We start from the raw sequence: 19,481 nt of genomic DNA on the forward strand, positions 1-19,481 counted from the left end.
CTGGAAGATACAGCTTAGTATGATAATAATTAGGATATACATGGATTTGTAATGGAAGTTACAAGACAGTATAGGATCTCAGAATTTTTTAGGTAGGAAAAGAAATTTAAGATCATTGAGACCATTAATCAAAGAGCTCTTTGCATCTCATCTTATTACTAACACAGAACTGAGATATTCTTGGATTATGAATAACCAATTTCAAAAATTCAATTAGAAGTAACATGGGTTGTCAGTGAGCAGGGAGAGTGCTGCAAGTGATTTAATACTGAACCCTGTAGCAATGAATAAAAAAGTCCTTAGTAATGCCTTAGTGTTCTTCTATAGAAATGAACATACAAAACAATTCAGCTGTGATATTGAATCCTCTTCTGGGTATTGTAATTCAAGAATGAGCTAGCCTTGATTTTTGAAAACCTAAATTACAAAAGATGAAAAGTCATTGTATGGATCTACAGGGAAAAACTATGCTGCTCATGTTTTTCTCATATATTGACCCCCTCTTCTCATTTAGAAATGCATTAGTGTAATATTCAGCAGGAATGTTTTCTCAAAAATTGATATTGCAGTCATACTTTGTTGTACAGTTAAAGAGTCACCTCCTTGTCTGAGTATAGGGAATGTTCTGAGATTTTCTGCAATGACTCCACACATAGGAAGTGGGGAGATCTTTGTGGGGTAACTCTGGTTTTGATTATTCATCTTGCTTAAAATACAAGAAAAGAGGCCTCAATGTTCCTGAGACAGAGAAACCAGATGTCTTTTCTTTTTTCCCCTGCCATTCCTAGGATCACTTCAGGATGCCTCCCTCATGCCAGTAGTTATATCTGCCTCCTTCTCCCCATTTTTTTTTTAATTTTCAACTAGTTTTCAGTTAAAGTCATTGCTCTTGGTTACAGAAAAGAAATTAAAAATGAAATTATGCCAGTGTAGTAATTGTTTCATTCAGTGCCATAGAAATTTTAATCTTATATATGAGGTATTCTAATTAAATAACTCAGCTTCTCAATTCCTGACCACTTTTGCATCAGTGTGGGGAGCTTGGAGGTGACTAGTCAACAGGATTCAACCCAACAAGTGTGGGAGGCAGAAAAATCTATGAAGACCCTCAAAGCAGTTCAAAAGCACCCCCTGTGTTTTGCTTTTTTTTAGTGCATATATTTCAAACAAAGCTAGGTAAACCAACTGTTTCACTAACAGTAATGGTAAAGCACTATCTTAAGTCTATAGTAAAACCAGCTATATAGCATGGAAACACAAAGCAAAATATGTCATTAGATGTTTCACTCCAACTATCTTGTAATGGTTCCTTTCTTCTTTTAGTGAACAAATTTGTCTCATTCCCCATTTTATTTCTATAAGGAAATTATAGTTGTAATCTTTGTAAGATTATATTTGTAAGAAATTATTGTTGTAAGAAATTGTTGCTGTAGTCTCTGAGATTATTTGCACTATTAGTCTTGTTTCAGGGACTGTGTGCCTGGTAACAGCAAAACATGATTATGAATATTTCAAACCAAACCAAATCCACACTGAGACGTGTTATCAAATGTGCTGTGATAACGGCTCATTATCCAGTTTAGGCACACAAAGATTGGCTTTGTCGTGCCCTCTTCAATTCTGCTTCCTCTTTCACTTCCACCCTCCTTTCAACTTCCAAATAATAAACATCAAAATAAGGTCCAGAGTAGTGAAGATCTCAAATTAGGATCAAAGGTAGAGTTGGGATCAGACTCAGAATGCTGTGTTAGTGGTTAACCTCAGGGTGTGGATATCCTAGCTCTTCTTCAGCATTTCTTCCACTTCTGGAAAGGAATGAATTATAGCTGATATTTCACACTAGAGTGAAGCCACTCATCTTTGAAAATTCATGCCTTTGCCACTTAGCCTGCTTTCCAAAATCAATAAAATACTGTGTGCTATACCCTAATGGGGAAGAGCTTGAGGCAATGTAGTAAACTGCAATAAGAGGAGGCAGCTGGCAATTTATCCCTGCAGTGATGGGAGGCTCTGCTTTAACTATGGCTGGATAACCTTAAATGTGCATGGAAAATGTAATCTCACCTTTTGAACTCAAAAACATAGTCCACCAAGAGGAAGCAAGCATCTCAGAAAATCTGTCATGAAAATAATATTTTTAAATAAAAATAGTTTAAAGTTTTGTAATTTGTCATAAAGCTTAGGGTTTTGAGGAATTTCCTTTTTTAGGCTCGAGAGAGCAGTAAATTTTACTCTGTTGTCCTGCTCCATGCTCATCCTTGCTGAAGTACCAAGTTCTTAATTAGGCTGAGGGCATTGTGAGGCAATTTAGCCTCTATCAAGTTTCATTTGGAGTTATTTTTGTATCTATTTGCAAAATTCAGAATGTGTAGGGAATTAAGAGATAACAATTTCAGCATCCTTCTGCGCCCAAGCTTGTTTAAAGATGAAGTTGGCAAAGCAGAGCAGATATTGTTTACACCTAGTATCTTTGATTTCAAACATAATGGCTTCAGCCTGATTTTACAGGGAAGAGCTTTTCCCATTTATTTACAGCTGGAAGGTTTGAATCTGTAGCTACTTGGCATTTATAGATGGGGGTTATAACTTCTGTTTACTGCATAGCCTTTTAAACCTGAGCAAGGGTAAATAGGCATAATCACAAATTCTGCTCACATAATGCCATGGCAGTGTTGACATGGAAATTGTTCCTAAAATAAGTAACAAATATTTCTCTCATTGAAGACACTACTGCTGTCATATGAATGTTAATGCAGTCTAAACAAAATCTCTAGGCAAACTCTTTGATGTCCAGTGGCATACTAAACATGCCAGGTATGTGTTCCCAAGTACAAATTCATGGAAAGAAGAGTTTTGAGATGTCTGCCTTCACAGTGATGTTTAATGATAAAACAAAAACAAAACTAACAATAGATAACAACAGTGATTAATGCAAAACAAAAATAACAGAACAACAATATTTATATAATATTTGCAGTGAGCCTACGTGTGTTTTCTCATTACAAGGTGTGAGTTTCTTTAGATGAACAATCTTGACACACAAAATATTGAAAAAAATATTAAAAGTTATTCATAACATAAATGTACTCCATGCATTTGGAAGAAGACAGCTAACACTGTCAATAATGATCCATGGTTATTTCTGTTTTCAAAATATCTAGAATAGCTTTAGACACAGGCAAAGAAGTTCTTTCATATGCTTCTAATTAAATATTTACATTTTAAATCTTACACTTTTTTTCTTTTTTTATTTCTCTGATATGCCTTCTACTTAGAGGGCTAAATGAACAAGTTTTTTTCCTAGATAAGAGTCAGCTTTCCCTGACTAAAATTGTCCTACTATTGGTTGCAGTGATAAAAGAGCAAAGTTCTCAATCGAACAACTTTTGTGTAATTATCTCTGCTGGATACAGCACTGAGTCAGTTGCCATTTTGTAGTCATAACATACTAGTTAAAAATTAGTATGCAAAAATTCTAAATGCAGGTAAATTTTGAACCAGTGAAAGACTGAATAGATGTTTTTCCTGCCTGATTTTCTAAGAAATTTGTTGCAATATTTTTTCTCATATTCCATATATTCTGCTTGGTGATTAGCACAGTTTGATCATCAGAATTGTAAATTAGCTCTGCTGTTAATATGATGCCAGTTTTTGGGAAGAAGCCTCCCAGTAAATTGCAGTGAAGGTTACCAGGTTACCTCCAGTTTCTTGTTTCAAAACCACCCATCAACTGTCAAATTTAGTTTGGGGAAAATATAGAAACAAAATCAGACTTCAAAAGGTACTGGGCTTTCCTCTGGACTTTACATCCTACCTGGGCAATTTGAAAACATATTTTATATGTCTGGAAGATTGAGATTAATCCCTATTGCTCTGTCACTAATATAACTAATACTATGTGTCAGCATCCTGTAGCTACAGGTTCTGAAAATCCCTTGTATGTAAAGTAAAGCTGGACTCATTGCTTTATAAATAATCCTGCTGTCAGATTTAAAAGTTTTTTTCCTAACTTCCATTAGGGTTTGGTAGCACACAAACACGCACTTTAAATCTATACAGTTATTGGATTTGTTATGTTTTGTTCAATTTAAAATGCAAACAGTATGACTGATGTGATATCTGCAGTCACAACACCTGGCCTATGAAGCAAAGCCGAGCCCAGTGAGAGCTGGCCTGGACTGACTCCACTAAAATCAACAGAAAGATTCCCACTGTCTTCAGTGAGCAAAGAATCATACCTTCCCTAAATTAGGAAACTAATAAAATGCTCATATGCTTCAAAAACCCAGTTTGTTACTCATGTACCAGCCTTCCTCAATAGATCTGGAAAAGATTGGAAGCACTCTGCTAGCAGTGGGTTTTTTTTCCTTTAGATGAAGAAATCTAGGCTGTGCAACCTGTCAGAGAAATAATATAGGTATATTATGGTATGCCTTTATATATTATTATACCTATATTTATATTATTATAATACAGGTATATTATTATATTATACAGGTATAATATACAGTCTCTTCCCATGCAGTCTGTGATATATAGATTCCATAAATAAATGCCGCAATCCTTTTTATCTCAGACTTAATTGGTTGAGGAAGTACAGTTTATTCTTCGTTTAAAATTAGTGTTACTGTCATATCACACTACTGAATAGGTCTTATGCTCCATCTCAGAACTTGTTGTTAATATAGGCTCTTCATTTATTACTAATAAATCTCTAGAGGAAGTCTTTATGTGCAAGTAACACAGGTATAAGTCCTACTCAGAATAAAAAGTATTTTGACGTAAGAATTGTAAAAAATGCAAGCACCAGAATTCTTATTAATTTCAAAACAAATATCTCACATGTTGGCCCTAATCCCTTGGCCCTCTGCAAACCAGACTGTTTTGCCATGAATGGGGCATTATAAAACAGCAATTATTATTACACATTTGGCTACTCTTTACATAAAAGCAATAGTAAAAGGGAGAATGGAAGAAAAAATGTGCTAGTGTTTAATTCTATCTTTTTTTGTAAGCAGTATCTTTAATTATGTAGAGTAGTTAATGGAACAAAGTAGCCTGAGCTATTTTGAGAGCACAAGTTTCCTCAGTGGTTAAAAATTTGGCTTCTGGACAATTTTGCTGATAGTTCTGTAAAACTGTTTTTTTGGCAGCTAGGCAATGGTTGCAGTGTGTCTGCATTTGTTTTTTAATCACAGTGTCATAGGCACATTTTTCCAGTCTAGTGAAGCAAGAACAGGCATGCAGATTTAATTTGTTTCTGACTCCAGAGGAGTTTTTTGCTGGCTGAATGTATTTACTATTGTGTTGCTCTCAGCCCCAAGAGTTCCCTGAACAAAGGACAGCGTTCCGCTCCCCAGCTGTAAATTCACTTTTAGACGTTCATCACACACAGAGGTTTCCTGAAGAACTGGGGCAGGGAGTGGCTGTTTGAAGTCTTGCACCTATCTGCCTCTAAAAACACAGACCTCATCTGTTACTGTGTGCCACACAGTCACCAGGGGACTGGCTTGCCTGAAGAAATAAGTTACTAGAGAGCAGATCTTTTTGTAAAAGAGACCAATAAAAACTCAAAAGGATAAACATACTAACAACCTGTATAGTGTAATGCTGATTTGTATATGCTTCTTCGAAGGTCTATAATTGTTCACAGAATTATTGCAGTTCTGTAGGCTCATTAAATCATCTTCTAGATTTCCATAGCAGAAATCTAAATTTCTATGGGGTGCTTCAAAACATCTATACAAAAGATTTATATTTTAATATTACAGGATTGCTCATAAAGGATGAGAAATTTTATTTTTGTCTCAGCACACTCCAGAAGACCTTGATGGTTTTATATTTCTAATTAATACTAGTAATGAATAATTTAATAGTTGGTCCTGTGTTTTCCTGGCATGGCATTTTCCCAGCATGGCATTTTCCCCATCATACTTAAAATACAGGATTTGAATGTATGAGGTGCTACTCAGTTTTGAGCCTAGATAGCAAATTCTGCTTGTGAAGCATAAAGTAAATATTTGACAGTCAATAGTATACTCAAAATGTATCAAATACTTGGGAAAACAGAATTTTCAAGCTTCACATGGAAATTTTTTTGTAATGGCCAAATTTTATTATCATTCCCATCCATCCACAGTATATGGCACCAAAACAGGTGCCATAGGTTCACAATAAGGTTTACTCTAATGTGCAAGTATCAGCACATGGAATAGCTTTGCTGAAATTTTAAGGGTTTTTAATCAGTTTTGCTACTGTGATTTTCAAATATTGTTGGTAATTAAGAGGAACTTGCATTTCATAAGACTTATGTCTCTCCTGGTCTCTACTGTACTGGCTTACTGTCAAAGGAACTTTTAAGCAACTAAAGGTTCTATAGATGTATTCATGCTGTTAGATTATTTTAATTTTAAAAATATAACATATTTCAAGAAAATCAGAACATAAAATCTAGAAAACTCTATGCACATGTTTCACAGGAATAAAGATTAAACATTGAGAAGATGTTCATCTTCTGGAAATTTTAACCTGCCTGTTTTCTTAAAAGTTGCACTAGCTTAATTAAGTTGTCCTAAAATCATAAAAAAACTTTTTATTATTCAGTATGTAATCTAGTTCATCCAGAGAACTGTAAACCTTATGCAAATTTATTTGTTTCCTGTCTGGTTTACTATGGTTGCATTGTCACATATAAGATATATGTGATTTCAATTAATCATCAGGTAGAGGAGACAGTATATGTGCAGTGACATGCAGATTGCTCTGGGGTAATTTACCTTTGAATTGACTGATAAGGTGTCCAGCTTTAAGTTCTTAATTTTTTCTGCTTGGATGCTTAAACTGAGCCAGTGAAATTCCATCCCAACTTTGCCCTTCCTCCAGGCACCAGAGCCCTTGGTTTTGTGAAATCTCTGTGTGGTTTTGGTCTCGCTGTAAGTTATGAGGCTGTATCAGGATGCCTCAACACTGTGGGAAAGGGCAATTATGTTCCTTAATTCGTAAATATTTTTAAAGGAAATGCTTCTTGTCTGAAGGACATGGGTCTTCCTTGTACCAAAAGATACTTTTGTGAAAAGCCTGAAATAATTCTTTGCAGCGAGAAAAAGTTTATTTGAACAACTGACAAAAAGAAGGTTCCGAAGGTTCATAACCACCAACAGCAAACTCAAAGGGTGACACAGTGTCTCTTTAGAGTGTTTATGCATTTAGCTGATAACATTTCTCTGTATAATACCCATGAAGACATGGCTGAGAGAAGGGGGAAGTCATACAGATAGCATCCTCATCATGAATGCCATACTAAGTAAGAGATATGTCTTTAATTTAGAAAAGATGATACTTTCTTGGATCTGACACTGAAACGATTACTCAAATCTGTAGTTTGTCAGGATTGAGATGCTCTTTCTCATTCCCATCAGAAGTGGTAATTGGAAACTTTCAGTAAGAAAGAGCATATTAATCTCCAGTCAGATAAATCCAGTTTGCCACCACTTATTTCACTTATCCCATGTAGAGGAAGATTTGATGATGCTTTATTTTCTCAGATCTCTTTTTTTTTAACAGAACCGCAGCCAAAATAATCTATTTTAGAGCTGGCTCAGGGTAAAAGTAATTTCTCATCTGAGCTGTACAGCCTCAAATGATAGATTTGGGGTTTCAAGATCAGTATTATTACCAGTCATTTCTTAAAGTGTTTGGAGAACCTCACCTTGAAAGAGGTAAAAACAGGCCACAAACCTTCATCTAAACCCTAAATGACCAAAAAGTGATTTACAGTTCTGCCACTGAGTGTTTCACCAAATGGTCATACTAAACATAGTTATTGGCACCATACATTCTTCTTCAGGATTTACAAAACAACTTGAATAAAATAGAGACTGTCCCATGTTTGGGCACAAAGTTTGGCCCAAAGCATATATTTCTGGAGGTCAAGGGATGTTTAGTAACTTGTTTTATTATATTCAGATATGTCTTTTTATTTCTAGTAGAAAGCATGCCATAAGAAAAGCCCATTATTTAAAATGAACTCACTAGAAACACCAAACAGCTGGAATGATTCCAGTACAAAATAATCCATCTTCTCTGTGAGTCTTTCCCCTTTTTTTTTTATGGCCACCCAAAAATACACAGCTGCCTCTAGACTTCCTCAAAAATGCTGAGGAACTTCCCTTTTGTAGCAAACTGCTCCATCATTCCTGTTAGTGTGGGAGGCACTTCTCATCCTTTTTCTCTGCAGATGTGAAATGCATTGATGGTCACCTCTTGTACATGCTTTGTCACATGACAGGCATTTTAAAAGTACAAAAATGTGGAATAAAATCTCATATATCCACTTTCTATGAACATAATAATGAATTAGAAAATCCAAGAGTACTTTCATACTATATTCCTGATTGCAAAGCATTCATTTGGTATAATTTATACTTCAAGAATAATCTCATTTTTAAGCCTTTTTCCCAAGTTTCTATTTAAAAATCCTACTTTCTCTGTATATGTTGAATTCCCACATATTGCTGAGTCCAGTCATACAAATGAAAGTCAATGGATGTGCTCCAGTTAAATATTTAGGAACAGTGGTAGAGAAAACCTCATTGTGGTCCCATCTACAGGGCAGTAGGTTTTAATGCACATGCCACTTGACAAAGGGTCTATTCTCATCACTTCATCAATTACAGATTACCTGCTGCAGGCAGTCCTAAAACTGATCTTCTTTTGAGCATTTAAAGCAGGCAGGACAAGGTTGGCCAATACCTTTCATTTTGTTCAAAATGCATTAGGCTGCTTCTGAATATGAGCTTAATGATCTAGAATAGCAAAACTACTCATGGATCAGAGCATGCAAGGTGCTCTTGAGGAAGTTAGTAAAATGTTCTTAAATGTCTTATCAGGTCTGTCTTTTCTCTCATTGGAGCAATTCTTGAAGACAAGCACTTATGTTTGCTTTGAATCTTTCATCTTTTTAATTTATGCATAAGAAACAAATAACTAGATGAAGGATAGTTTGCCTGAAGTTACTTAATATCTCATATTATCATTAATCAGTACCTATAACACACCTTTTCAGCTTAGACAGCAAAGAGGTAATCATCTCTCAAAACCAGCTTCATCTGTAGGCAGGTGTCAGAAGATGCTTTCAAGGTCGTTTCCCTGCCTGTCTGAGAAAACAACTGAGTTGTAATGTGGCATGAAAAATGAGAAGCCATTTCAGAGCAAAGTAAATATTTTTTATTTCTCCCTGCCTATTTTGAAGCCTATATATATTATAATAATGCTTAGTTAAATATAAAGATTTATAGAGAAATGTCCATGAGGAATTGTATTTAAGTATAACTAAACTATTAACCTGTGAAATAGCAGGGGTAAAGACTATTGCCAGTACATAAAGGTGAATCTAAGACTCTAATTACTAGCAAAGCAGAGCCATCCTGAGAGTTCTCATAGAAATGTTTTGCAGTAGATATCCTTGAAGTGTGCTGCCTTCAATTGTCATGGATGCTTTGGTTCACCAGCTAGTGAGTGCCATCCCAAGGAGCATTTCTGCTACTGCTGCATGTTCATTAAAGGAGATGCTTGAAAAGCTGAAGAGAAGACAGGCTCAAATTAAGAAAACTAAAGTCAGATCCAAATTAAGAAAACTAAAATCCAATCACAGCTTTTGAAGGCAAGTTCCCTTTCCCTTTCCAGCCTATTTGGAAAGTTGCTACCTGATCAATCAATTTACAGGTCTCGGATATACAGTAGATTTTCAAGAAACAAGTTACTAATAGATCTGTAGCTATTTCTAGCACCACTATATCTTGAAATGTCCATTCTTTGGAAGGAACTAAAAGGTTTGCTCTTACATTTTGCTCTTACGGCCATTAACTACTCAGTTCCAGTACATCTGTGCACAGTGACCAAAGGGGTAATATGGAATCATGCTTTGTTTAAGATGCATATTAAGCTTAACATGAACATTCTGACTTGAATATGTTACACCAAGTCCCTTCTTCTCCTGAAAAGCAGTGTTCCTTTGGCCTTCATCGAGATTTTCAGGAAAGAAATTATAGGCTGTGATAGTGCAGAAACCCTTCTGTACAAACTAGTCAGAGTCATAGTAATCATTTCAACATTCCTGGACAAAGTGGCAAACCTGCATGTTTAAGGAAGTATGAAAATATTGTTCCCTCTCATTTTTAGGCTCCTACACAAATAAACATTTCTGAAAACACAACTATGTTTTTTCAGTGTGACTGTCACAGCAAATGTTATTGAAGGTATAATAAGCTGTTACTTCTATGCAGCTCATATCATTTGTAGACATGTAAGATTAAGCAGCTGTATAAAGTTATCTAATGGTGTGTGAAACACTCTGGAATAAAGACCTGTATTAATTAGACAAAAATTGATGCAATTACATTAAGTGAAGACATTTCTACCTTCCATTTATATATTGATATCTTCTATTTGTGGTCTGTTTATGTTGTGTGGTTTTTGTTTGTTTTTTTTTTTTTTTATTAGAGGACAACAATGGATGGTCTCTGCAATTTGATAAACATTATACAAAGGACAAATACAATAAATTGAAATCTCTGTATGCATTTCAGACAAAGACACCTGAGTGCTGTAAGTAAATTACAGATATTATTTTATTACTGATGATTCCTAGGAAGAAATACAGAGCAAATATATTCTTAGCAGGAAATTTAGTGCTGTTTCATTTTTAGTTAAACAGCATAATATCTCAAATGAACAAATGCTAATTTGAAGCTAATTTCAGTTCCATTAAGGATGATTCATTTTCTGCAAGAAAAGTGTCAAACATATTTTAATTAGCATATGCCAATTAGGAGGACAATATAAATGTTTATCTAAATATGCTCATACTGCTAGAGAGACCATAGAAGTGCCATATATTTCAGAGTGAAATGAAAGCAACATTGCTCCCAGTTCATTTCTTTGTACATCAAATGAAAATTGCAAATCCCCTCCATTTACACAGGTCTTTGCACAGACTTTTTGGTTCTGCTGTCTACTATATGAGCAAAGACTTCCTGACCCTTTCTTGACCTATTTTCACCCATGGAAATTGTGTTCCTTCTAGTAATAAGATTGCTGAATAATCTAAAGAAGTGTTGAAAAAATCGTATTCCAGATTCTTGTATATCGTGCCTAAGGTTCAAGAGTTTTTACAAGGTCTTTCACAGCAGTAATATAATTTTTGTGTCCCTTTATATTTATTGTTAGATTCTTCCAAGGTCTAAATCAATTTTGTAAAAAACATGTGCCTTAATTGTGTTTAAAAGAGCCTGCTATGTCTGTTTTTGTGCTTGTTGTTCTTTAATACCATATTTCTTTTCTCCACCTCCCATCACATCTCACATGCCACCCCTTGCCCTGACCATGTTCTTGCTCTCTGCAGTGGCTGGTGATGTGCCAGCAGAGTGCACCTGCCAAGGCCTGGAGGTTTTCTGTGATGCTGCCAAGCTACGTGCTGTCCCATCAGTCTCTTCAAACATAACCATATTGTAAGTAGAGAAGTAACCTGGTCTCTTGCTCTGTTCAGGTTTGACTGTCAATCCTACAACTTTTTCACAACTACAGCCTTATAATTATCATCAGCTGATGCTTGGGAAACACTGTGTCTCTCTGTTGACAAGTACCTTAATATTTTAAGTACAGATTTTCCTTGCACAAAAGGGGAGAGAAGAAACTAAGGAACCAAAAAACTCTGTGAACTGATCATTTCATGTTTGCAACAGTGACTTGAGCTACAAACAATTTCAGGATAAAGGAAAATCTACAAAAGAAATGCTTCCTTTTAAGAAAAAATGCTTAGAGCCTGTTTCTTTTTCTATGATCATGCCAATATTCCTAGTCTGTGTTCCTGTCAATAAAGTCAATAACCTTGAACGTGGTGGTACTCCCTGCTGGAGCAAATCTATTTAGTTCTCATTTGATGTTTCTGAATATGCTGTTGTTTAAAAGATTTAATTGGTCTGACTCATCATGCAGATATGTATTTGTAAGCCAAACTCTTTTTTAAGAGACCAGAATATGGTTGATGTGCTCTTGATTTGCACATTGCTGTTTGAGAAGCAGTTTTAGATGTGGTGAGCAGGGAGCAGCATCCCATGTCCTTACCTGAGGTGCTCCCCTGCAGATCCAGGTCATGGATCTTTCCTTTTGGTACCAGCCTGTGTTCACATGTGGCTGAAGTTCTCCTTGTTGGGTCCATGTTCAAACACTGCAACCATTCATAACAAAAACTGATGGGGAATGTCAAACATCTATTTCAACTGGCTTCTGGCTCAGGGTCAGAAAAGAGTTCAAAAATACTGACCCAGTTCTAGCTGTAGAAAAAGCAGTGAATTCACCTGGCTTTCAGGCTAAATTCTCTTCTAATCAAACCACATCCTAAAGGAATTTTATTCTTGACAGGACACTTGAGTGTCCCCAGTGGAGATGGGACATAGGGACGCATGAACTGGGAAACACACTCTGTATGCATTTGAGGTTTGAAATAAACCTGTAGTTTATATTCAAATCTTTTTCATTCTTAGATGTAACTATTATTTTGCCAGTTTTTCCTGGGGACATGGATTTTTTTATTATAATATATTTTTCTTACTGTTTAAGTAGATACAAACATACAGAAAAATGGAAGTAGCATGTTCAGATGGTTTCATGTTGTTTTCTTTATTTAGCAGAGTGAGAGCTGCCCTTATTAAATAACAGAAGTGCTGTAGGAACCTGGGACAGTAGTTTTACTGTATGCATTCATTCCTACAGGTCTCTTCAGAGGAATCTCCTGAGGAAACTTTCTGCTGATGTTTTCAAGAAGTACCAAGATCTTAAAAATCTGTAAGGGAGCGCTATAACATAAAATACCTATTTAGTGTCTTAAATTCATCCTTTCCTTCCCCCATACGTACACACATGGAGCTTAACATTTAAGTACCAAAAGTCTTGTTTGTCTCACCCTTTGGTACGTCATGTGTACCCTGTTTTGCTCAAGCACCTTGATTTGACATCTGTCTTTTTGCAAGGCCATAATTTCTGCATATTCAATGGTTTATGTTTATAGACTGGTTTATACCAAAAAAATACTAAATTTTAATTTTGTCTGAAGGATGCTACATTTATAATAAATATGCCAAATCGAATTAAAGTAATTTAATTGATTTATTCTGGCCAAAAATTTGAAAACTCAAACTTCCCATTATCATGGGAAGTTCATTCCCATGGCACATGGTTTTACTCCTAATTATGTCTGGTATTGATTTGATAATGCCCAAAAAGTCAAATTATCATGGCAATATAATACTGTGTTATGTTTTCCAGGGTGTAACATACATACCGTTCAAAAATCATAGACTGAAACAAGTTTTCTTTATATAGAAGTAGTGAAATAAAAAATAAATGCAGAAGTATGGAGTAGGGCTTCTATGTAACCTATTCAAAGTGTTCTTTCATGGGAACTGTGCTACACTGCAGCACCATCTTGTGTTCTGAAAGTTAAGTCCCATTATGTCCCTTAAATTCCTGAAAGGTAAGTTTTCACTAAAATAAATAAATCCATACCTATCTATATAGGCATAAAAAATTTGATTCTAATATCAGCTTCACACCCTTCTGATAGATAATTTTACATTTTCCAAAACGTCCTGAGCAGTGTTTGGCAGAAACCCATTTTGTAAATGCCAATGTCCTATTTCTTACTGCTTTCCAGCAGGAATGTATCTACATGCTTCATTAGGTGGAATTTGATTTAAAGGACCTATGTTTAAATACTATTTAAAGAGAATAGTGTTATAATGCCTTAAAATTATTTGAAAAAGATTTGGCATTTGCAGTTGATACTTTTCAATTCATTACTTCATCAAAGTATATAAAGAAATCCAGAATTTTAAAAAATAGTATCTATAGTTTACAGGAGATCAATAAGTTTTGCTGTATATTTTTAAATATCTTACAAATGCAATATTTTGAGAATTTTCAAGTACCCCCAAAAAATTCCAAAATTAAAATAATTTTACGTTTACTGTGCAAAATTTTGGTTGCAGCAGAGATCTTGGTAAACACAGTGATCACACAGGTGAGCACTGCAAGGTTAGGACCTAATCAAGGAGATTGCAAACCACCACTCCACTGTTCTTCTTTGGCAAAGCAAGCATCCATTGGAATGGTTTTTGTAATTTTGCTCTTTGTGGGAATTTCTTTGAAAACAACCTTGCAATCTTTCCAGCTATAGCTGTGAAATGGTTTTTGGAATTTGGAAATGGAAAAATTGGAAAAAATGGAAATTGTCAAATTCAAGGTGTAACAAATATAGCAGCTTCTTTTAAATTATCAAATGTGCATTCAGTTTAGCTGATAGATTTTAATTGGTTACTTATGTTTGCTTTAACTTCACTTGTTTAGAGAATAAATTGTTTTGGGTTTGTATCCTCTTAGGTATCTTCAGAATAATAAAATCAGAGCCATATCTGAACGTGCTTTCAAAGGTTTATACAACTTGACAAAACTGTAAGTATTGCTTTTAGAATACTGAAGGAAAAAACAGCAGGCAGAATTCTGAGAATCTCTCTCTTCCTGATTCCGTATTAGGATCTTGCAAAGTGGTCCAAAACTTTAATCCAATGACTGAATGGAGAAAGCAAAGACAGAATAAGAAGTATCTGTGCAAGTTTATCTCGTAGGACACTATTTTGAAAAGATAAGCTGGCTCCATACTTCGATCCTATTCCCCAAATCCTCAGGATGGAAGAAGGAGACAGTATGGTAGTTACACTGCAGGAAGTCAAAGAGAATGAAAAAAGAGTAAAATGAAAGCAAGAGCTTGTGATGGGTGAAAATTCTTTAACACAGTGTTTGGTTTGCAAATACAATTCAAACTAACCAGTATAGGTGATGAAAGGAGCATTTTTTTATTTATTTTGAAGCAACTTGTTGAAAGGTGTTTCTAACTTTTAAGGGAAATGCTCAGTGAAAGATACAACAATACATAAATTGCACTGTTTGGTTCAGAACTTTTACTGCAATGTTTTCAGAAGGAAAGTTTTACAAAGCCGTACCTCTTATTGTTTCCATCACACAAGTGTGGCTGAATATCTGTTATTACAGCTGCTGTTATTATCTTCCCAGACCATTTATACTACCCCTCCCCATTCATTTTCAGCTTTTCTTTTTCCATTATTCTGGTATCTACATTTATGACTAATATCCTTAGCAAAGACTGAATGGGATCCTGGAAACTTTCATGGAACAAATCACTCCACAGAAGGAAACTGGAAAGGGTCTAAAATAAGACGCAGTGAAAATATTTAGCTGGCTGTGCTTTCTTATAGATAAGACAAAGTGCTGTACATAATTGCTCTTAAAATCCTCACTAGAGAGAGTCCTGCCTTGATCTCAAACAGTGGCATGAAAATTACCAAAGTAAAATAAAAGATGTTTAAAAAATACGAGTATTCTGGTATATTATCAAGGAAAAATAATCTTAAAACTCATCTTCATGTGTTTATGGCTAAATAATCGTTCCATTCATTCATCTTTGATTGGTTTTGCTTTAGATACCTGAGCAACAACAAGATAACGAATTTGGAGCCTTTTGTCTTTGCAGACCTTCACAGACTTGAATGGCTGTATGTTGTTTTTCTATTTGTATATTTATTTACTCAATAAATAATTCATTTTTATCTATAATTAAATATTTTGATTGCTTTCATTTTTGTGCATAGCATTATTTTGGACTAGCTAATAACTAAGGAACTCCTGTTAGACTGTGCAAGGTAAAAGTGCAATTGGCTTTGGTGAGAGCAGAAAATAGCTCTTGAGCCTTAATGGCTTCAATGATTGATAACTTTTAACAATGGTAAAAAATGTTTATTAATAATTGCTTGTTACAAAAGAATATGTTAAGTAACCTAGGTACTATAAAACAGTAGACAAATATTTTTTGGGCAGGTCTTTTCCTGTAAATAGTGCTTAGAATGTCCAGACAAAATTACTGTCATAACCTGAAATATTGGCTTATTACTGCTTTTCAGAGAGATTTTGAATAAGTTATTAAAAATAAGCAAATACTGTCTTACATTCTCCGGCCTGCTTGGGACTGTTGGATTGCCACAGAATACTGTTAGGTTGGGCTACTTTGTTTTTACAGAGAATCCTTTCAAAGTGTCTTATCAAAGGATTTAAAAGCCTCAAAGGAAAACACTTTTTTCTAAGTTGAAATTTTTTTTTTCTCTGAATTACTTTTTTTATTAAATTTTTCTGAAAGGAAATTAATATCTTAAACCATCAAGGAATAGTGTGTTAATTTTTATAAGTAGTTTGACTGGACTTTTGAAGAAATTCACTACACAGTTTGTTAGCTTTTATTATCTCTTCAATTTAAGACTGAAGTCAATAATCAATCTGATACATATTCTGCTGTAATTTATAGGATAATTGAAAACAACAGGATAAATCGGATCTATCCATTAACATTCTATGGACTCAAATCTCTTATTCTTCTGTAAGTATGAAACAAGGTGCTATTTAAAAGAACAGGATAGGAAGGGCATACACATATGAAAACATTTTTACACCGACTGTGCTTGCTCACCCCAGAGTGCTGGCAGTACCCCTGCAGTTTTCCCTTAACCCAGGCAAAATGTGCTATAGTGGGAGGATTTTGGCAGCAGTGGACACACAGTGTCTGGAGAAGTATAGAGAAAAGGGTGAGGAAAATGATAAAAGGTGTCACTGAGAGGGCAGGGTGGAGGCAGCTGCAGCTCTGGGTTCCAGGTGTCCTCCAGAGCCATGGTGGGACAGGAGGAATCCCATAGTCCCTGCCCCCGGTGACACCCCAACCCCGCTCCCCAAGACCCTGTCTATGATCTGCCACTGCCCTCTCCAGCCTAAAAGATGAGGGACCCTCTTCCCCTGCATGCCAGAGGGAAACCTCCCTCCACATCCCACTTCCTCCATCACCCATAGAAATTACATGTTCTGACTGAACAGTAGATTTGTACTGGATTTCTATATTTCATTTCAATAGCAGTGAAGTGGAGTGAACATCTTTCCTTTATCTGGACATTAGCAAGCTAAGGATCAAATATTGCTGCACAGAATGCCACAGAGAAAATATGTGAATGTTGAAGAAAATAATACTACTTTCAAAACTATTCAAGATTGGAATGATTTTTTTTCAGAAGTGCATAAGAGAATTTTTTCTATGATATAACTGTGTAAATATAACCAGCTGTACTATTCCTTTTTTTTTTTTTTTTAGAGAAATGATGAATAATTCTCTTGCTCGTTTGCCTGACAAACCTCTGTGCCAATATATGCCAAGATTAAACTGGCTGTAAGTCTACCTTATTTCACTGGAAAAATATTATTTTGTTGTCTTTGTATGGCAGTTCCACACCACTTTTTCTTATGGGGTGCTGGATCTTGCAAAGTGCCTGCTGGGTCACTGCAGGGCTGATGGCCTGAAGTCATCAGTTGAATGTGCAGAAGTATTCCATGTCTGCCTCCCACTCTCTTCTGTGTAGTCAAATTCTGGTAGTAGTTTTCTTCAATTACCTTAGAATAAGTGCCTGAGTTTATTTTCAATGACTTAATGGGGTTCTTTTATATCCCAGAGACCTTGAAGGCAACCATATCCATCACGTGGAAAATGCCACTTTCATGTCCTGCAGCACTCTAACTGTACTGTAAGTAATTGGATATGCTGGCTAGCCAGAGTGAGATGTGCTTATGCTGAACAGTCAAGTGATTCATTACAGCTAATATTAAAGTTTCCTGAGTATGGTGGTTATTCATCTCTTGAGGATATTAAATTAAAATGTTTGGTTTGGAGTGAGCACCACACAGAATATCCACTGTTTATATTTTACAGCAAAGTTCAGTATTGAAATATATAACTAGACTTCACTGAAGAGACTTTGGCTGATACTAAGATTTAGAAATTTTCATTATAACCTTTGTATTGGAGTCAAAGATCTCATAATGAGAACCAGAAAACATAAAAATACATAGCTTGTTGCTTGTTTTGATTGGCGGGTGGTTTGACTGGTTCGTCGGTTTTAGAGTTTTCTCCAAAGTTCCTCAGTGACGATGCACCCATCTTCAGAAAATCCCTTTTTGGTAGATCAGTAGGCTCCATGGTAAGTGTCACTTTCATTTTTTAACACTTCTGCAGTACCCATGTTCTTGGCTTTCTAAGCTCAGTGGCAGATGAAATAAGGGTGAATGAAAAATTGCACAACCGTGTACCTGTGTCTGAGACATGATTAGGTCACAAGTCTTTCAGCCCTCAGTCCTTCCATGGATGTACATGTGTGTATGTATACATATGGATATATGTAGAAGTACATGCATGTATAGGCAAAAAAAAAGTTATTTATCAAATGATAAAATGGCAAACTTCTAGATGCAATTAGCTTGTTAACTGAATTGAGCAAATATTTGAAGATACAGAGAACTTTTAAAGTTTATAAAATCTTATATTCAAAATTAAATAGACACCAAGAAGAAGAAACATAAGTTTGTTTTATTCTTTCAGAGTGATGAGACGAAATAAAATCAGTTCCCTAAATGAAAACAGTTTTTCTTCTCTCCAGATGTTAGATGAATTGTGAGTAGATTTCTTCTCTTATTTATAAAAACACACAGTTTTGTGATTTATATTAGAAATAGCATTCATCACAAATTCTATTTCCGATAACATACTCTGGAGATGGCATCCTTCCTTAGGGTATTTTTTAAAGATATGTTGAACAGGAAAGAAATAATCAATAAAATACATCATCTGTATCAATCATATTGGGGTTTTTCTCACATTATGTTCCCTGAATATAATAATATTAATTATTCTTGTATCACTACAATCTAGGTGCATGTGTGCCTTCAGTGTCTTTTAGGCCAGTTTGACAGTTTTGGTTGGACTGAGACTATATTCCTCTGTTTCTAGGATTTCTGCACAGTTAAAGTAAGATGAAAGGTAGAAATAAAAACAAAAGTAAAGATATGCAGTTTAGTCCATGTGGAAACATTCCCATCATGAAAAAATATGTTTAATTAATTTGTAAGTTTCTACAAGACAAATTAATGGTATTTTACTTTCTTTTTGATGGAAATAAAATAACGATAAATTATGTATCTAACAGCATATCTGAACTAATGAGACAAAGCAAGATCTGATAGATCTAGCTTCCCACCTTGTTTTAACATCATTCTTTCAAAATCCAGATTTCTGATAACCTCTAGAATAAATAATATTCTATTTGGCAAATAAAATTGTATATATTGAAACTGCAAAACTATTCAGTAAAATTACTGCGTGTAGTAAGAACTTACTGTAACCTGTGTGTTTCTGCAGAGATTTGGCTAGCAACAAGATTGAATCACTTCCTCCATATATATTTAAGGAACTAAAGGAGCTTTCACAACTGTAAGGATTCTTGTTTATTGTTATACATAACTGTATATTCATCATTTGATATGAT

The 19,481-nt window shown here is 35.1% G+C and overlaps 1 protein-coding gene across 1 annotated transcript in view; it reads left to right on the forward strand.

The window, feature by feature from the left end:
* Positions 1-19,481, forward strand: part of RXFP1 (relaxin family peptide receptor 1) — a 47,105-nt gene that overhangs the window by 18,255 nt on the left and 9,369 nt on the right. Inside the window, exons 3-12 of the mRNA XM_036383125.1 lie at positions 10,501-10,605; positions 11,402-11,507; positions 12,772-12,843; positions 14,437-14,508; positions 15,555-15,626; positions 16,430-16,501; positions 17,261-17,335; positions 17,616-17,687; positions 18,539-18,610; positions 19,355-19,426. Coding sequence (XP_036239018.1) covers positions 10,501-10,605; positions 11,402-11,507; positions 12,772-12,843; positions 14,437-14,508; positions 15,555-15,626; positions 16,430-16,501; positions 17,261-17,335; positions 17,616-17,687; positions 18,539-18,610; positions 19,355-19,426 — 790 coding nt within the window. The remainder of the gene's footprint in view (positions 1-10,500; positions 10,606-11,401; positions 11,508-12,771; positions 12,844-14,436; positions 14,509-15,554; positions 15,627-16,429; positions 16,502-17,260; positions 17,336-17,615; positions 17,688-18,538; positions 18,611-19,354; positions 19,427-19,481) is intronic.

Source organism: Molothrus ater, chromosome 4, assembly GCF_012460135.2.
Source record: "Molothrus ater isolate BHLD 08-10-18 breed brown headed cowbird chromosome 4, BPBGC_Mater_1.1, whole genome shotgun sequence".
In the NCBI taxonomy this organism is placed as follows: Eukaryota; Metazoa; Chordata; class Aves; order Passeriformes; family Icteridae; genus Molothrus; species Molothrus ater.